The sequence below is a fragment of the Dipodomys ordii genome, unplaced genomic scaffold (assembly GCF_000151885.1).
Source record: "Dipodomys ordii isolate 6190 unplaced genomic scaffold, Dord_2.0 Scaffold69, whole genome shotgun sequence".
NCBI lineage: Eukaryota > Metazoa > Chordata > Mammalia > Rodentia > Heteromyidae > Dipodomys > Dipodomys ordii.
Window position 1 is genome coordinate 922,272 of NW_012267285.1, and position 2,473 is coordinate 924,744.

Consider the following 2,473-nt stretch of genomic DNA (forward strand, 5'->3'; position numbering starts at 1 on the left):
TTTTGCTTATGTGGTGCTGAGGAATCGAACCCAGGGCCTCAGGCATGCAAGGCAAGCGCTCTACCACTGAGCCACCTTCCCAGCCCCTGTCCCTGAACTTGGCTAGTGCTCTGCCACCTGAGCCATGGCTCCACTTCTGGCTTTTTTTTTTTTTTTGGTGGTTCACTGGAGATCAGAGTTTCGTGGATTTTCTTGCCTGGGCTGGCTTTGAACTGCAGTCCTTAGACCTCAGTTTCTTGAGTATCTGGGATGACAGATGTGAACCATCAGTGCCCAGCTTTTGAGACTTTTATCTCCGGTGAGCCAGCAAAAAGCCAGAAAAGGCCCAGTGCCGGTGTTCACACTGTCATCCCAGCTACTCAGGAGGCTGAGATCTGAGGATCACGGGCCAAAACCAGCCTGGGCTTTCCTGCTTGTGAGACTCTGATCTCCCATGAACCACCAGAAAACCAGAAGTGGCGCTGTGGTTCAAGTGGTAGAGCGCCAGCCTTGAGCTGAAGAGCTGAGGGACAGCGCCCAGGCCCAGAGTTCAAGACCAACCAAAAAAAAAAAAGGGCAGAAAGGGCGCTGTGACCCAAGTAGCAGTGTCACATGGGGCATTTGCAGGAGCTGTTGGGCTCTCCAGTCAGAAGGGAGCCCAGGCCTTGTTGAGCACTGCTCGGGGCAAGAAGCGCCCGGCACCTGCACACAGCAGTGAGGAGGAGGAGGAGGATGAAGAGGAGGAGGAGGAGGGTGCTGAGGTGAAGCAGGATGACCTGTGGGGCTCGGAAGACAGCGATGCTGACATGGTGGATGACTATGGCGCCGACTCGCACTCCGAGGACGAGGACGAGGAGGAGAAGGTCAGATTCACTTCTAGATACTCACTCCCAGATCTTTGGAATGTTTCTCCTCTCCCTACACAGCTCAGATGACAGCTGGTGGGCCTCCGGTGTCAGCCTCCCCATAGCCTGGATTACAGGCGTGCACACCACACCTGGCTTGCCTTCTAGTTTCTCGCCTGATGGTTGAGCTTCTCCTGGGACTGACATAACATGGCAGTAGAAAGCCACCACTGGCTCTTTCTGGCCTTGAATCTTCTCTGAGCATAAGCTTGAAAGAGCTACAGGGTAGCGTGTTTAAATAAATAAGAATGGGCGTCGGGCCGGGCGCTGGTGGCTCCCTCGTGTCATCCCAGAGACTCAGGAGGCTGAGATCTGAGGATGGCGGTTCAAAGCCAGCCCGGGCAGGAAAAGTCCGTGAGACTCTGATCTCCAATAAACAACCCAAAAACCAGAAGTGGCGCTGTGGCTCAAGAAGTAGAGCGCTCGCCTTGAGCAAAAAGTTCAGGGACAGTGCCAGGCCCTGAGTTCAAGCTCCAGGATTGGTTAAAAAAAAAAAAAAATAGAAGTAGAGGCATACCTCAAGGGATAGGCCTTGAAGGGAAAAATTAAGGGACAGGACTTAGGTCCTGAGTTTCACCCAGTACCAGTACGCATGCGCGCGTGCACACACACATACACACCCAGCTGATGCGTATCTGTAATCCTAGAACTCTGGAGGCTGTGATGGGAAGTGGACAGCTTGCATATGATTTTTTTTAGTCATCATGTAATTTCCACAGTGATGTGTGTGTGTGCGCGCATGCTTGTGTGTGAGATGGATTCGAACCCAGGGCCTTGAGCATGGGTGCTGGTGCTCTAGCCCCAGCCCACAGCCCTTGTATGAAGGCTTGTTGGTTTCATTGGTTACCATCTCTCCTTTTTTGGGAGGTGGGGGGTTGGGGTCGGGGGTGGTAGTGGGGCTTGCACCCAGTGGGCGCTGTGCCTGGGTTTTTTCAGTGAAGATTGGCACTGTACACTTGAGCCACAGCCCCACTTGGGGTTTTGGATGGTTCATTGGAGATCAGAGTCTCACAGACTTTTCTGCCTGCACTGGACTCGAACTGTGATCCTCAGATCTCAGCCTCCTGAGTCGCTGGGGTGTCAGGCATGGCCTCTGTGGAGAATGCACCCCTGCGTTTGGCGGGTCAGGGGTCAGCGGGTGGACTTCCCAGCCCCCCTTTCTTTTCAGTTGTTGCCCATTGAGCGAGCAGCCCGGAGGCAGAAGGCGCTGGAGGCCGCGGCGGGGTGAGCGAGGGGCTGCGGCGGAGGCCGGGGTGCGTGTGTGAGCGTGAGTGTTCTGGTGTGTGACTCGCCGTCCCCGTACCTGCTTCAGAGGCCAGTGGAGCGAGGAGGACTCTGAGGAAGAGGAGGCGCCGTCCCCGGAGCCCCGCGAACCCGGAGAGGCTGAGGGGGACCTGCAGATCAACGTGGACCAGGACGAGCCCTTCGTGCTGCCCCCTGCTGGCGACACGGAGCAGGATATCCTTCTCCGTGGGGTGGGGTGGGGTGGGGACGGGGGGGGGGGAACCGCCCGGCCCCAGGGCCTCACGGTGCGTGGACAGCCCCTTGACTGCACCCACATGCCCAGGCCCCCGACCTGCAGCGCGTGC

General features: G+C 56.8%; 1 protein-coding gene across 1 annotated transcript in view; it reads left to right on the forward strand.

Moving 5' to 3' along the window:
• Nucleotides 1–2,473, forward strand: part of LOC105991030 (probable 28S rRNA (cytosine-C(5))-methyltransferase) — a 27,347-nt gene that overhangs the window by 2,230 nt on the left and 22,644 nt on the right. Inside the window, exons 2-5 of the mRNA XM_013023589.1 lie at nt 607–842; nt 2,053–2,108; nt 2,197–2,342; nt 2,444–2,467. Of these exons, the coding sequence (XP_012879043.1) occupies nt 607–842; nt 2,053–2,108; nt 2,197–2,342; nt 2,444–2,467 (462 nt within the window). The remainder of the gene's footprint in view (nt 1–606; nt 843–2,052; nt 2,109–2,196; nt 2,343–2,443; nt 2,468–2,473) is intronic.